Below are 1,137 nucleotides of genomic sequence, written 5' to 3' on the forward strand. Positions count from 1 at the left end.
GGCGTACGCGATGAAGTCGAGAAGCACCGCTTCAGCACAAGGCAAAATAACGTGGCGAGTAGCCGTATGTTTACCCTTGCTGACGATGGAGTTGGCGTGCGAAGTAATCGAGGCACGATGCTGCATACCTTAAGCGCCACGCAGCTCTCACAGGCGTTCGATACGTGGAATCCTGGTCCTGATGATTGGCAGGAGCAACAGTTCGTCTTCTTCTCGCATGGAGACAAGCATAGTGCCTTTGTACGTCAACTATCATCCCAACTATCGCAAGCAGGAATCCCTTGTTACAGCGACCACAACGTCAGTGGACAAGACTTTTACTCGCGAATTCAAATGGCTCAAGAGACGATTTTGCGCTGCTCGTGCTTTGTGGTGCTTGTGTCAAGACAGACGATAGGCAACGAGCTGGTGCGTGACCAGCTAGCGTTTGCCGAAGATAAAGGACGACCGATTTTTCCAGTTGTGCTAAACGACTTGGAGCCGGGGCTTGATAAACGGTACACGCTTGTGCGAAGTGAGCTCTTCCACTTCATGGCCAACGGAATGGGCTTCAAGTCGAGCTCCAGCAAGCTGATCAGCGAGCTTCATCGATATTGCAACGTTATCCTGCCCGCTGGATCCGTCACTGGAAGTGAGACGGAAGAGACTCGAAACTTGGACTCCATCGATGGGCTCGAGAATGACGAGGTTGATTTTTCAAGTACTTGCATTCGGATGTAGTGGAAGTTGGTAAATTAAGGTACTGAATTGAAATAGAATATAACGCTACTTTACACCTCGCATAAAGTAACGTTAGTGTGTAATTTACACAGCTGAAAGTTGCACAACAACAAAATCGTAAATTCGTAAACATTAACTTTTAAGATGCTTAGTTATTGCTAAAGGTTACTGATAGCAATTTGTGAGAGCCACCACTATTTTAATACTAGTGGCTTTAAAAAGCCACTGATGGCACCTCTGAACGCCTATGATCTTCTAATTGTGTACCACCTTAAATTGACAAATATAATCCTATAATGTGAAACGTCGAAAAGACACAATAGGTAATACTACTAACGGAAAGTGCCAATTGAGTGCGTGAAATCGGATACACTCGGAAGAGTACGCCTACGCAATAACACGAAATAGTTTGCTGAT

At 45.6% G+C, this 1,137-nt stretch overlaps 1 protein-coding gene across 1 annotated transcript; it reads left to right on the forward strand.

Annotated features, from left to right (window-relative positions):
* Positions 1-11: 11 nt before the first annotated feature.
* Positions 12-767, forward strand: PPTG_07965 (hypothetical protein). Its single transcript, XM_008902338.1, has one exon. It carries the CDS (start codon positions 67-69, stop codon positions 718-720), a length of 654 nt encoding a protein of 217 aa, XP_008900586.1. The 5' UTR covers positions 12-66; the 3' UTR covers positions 721-767.
* Positions 768-1,137: the final 370 nt, after the last annotated feature.

Source organism: Phytophthora parasitica, assembly GCF_000247585.1.
Source record: "Phytophthora parasitica INRA-310 unplaced genomic scaffold supercont2.13, whole genome shotgun sequence".
Lineage (NCBI taxonomy): Eukaryota > Oomycota > Peronosporomycetes > Peronosporales > Peronosporaceae > Phytophthora > Phytophthora nicotianae.

Excerpts from the sequence above, each read along its gene's own strand:
- PPTG_07965 (XM_008902338.1), top strand. The coding sequence starts at position 67 with ATGTTTACCCTTGCTGACGATGGAGTTGGCGTGCGAAGTAATCGAGGC.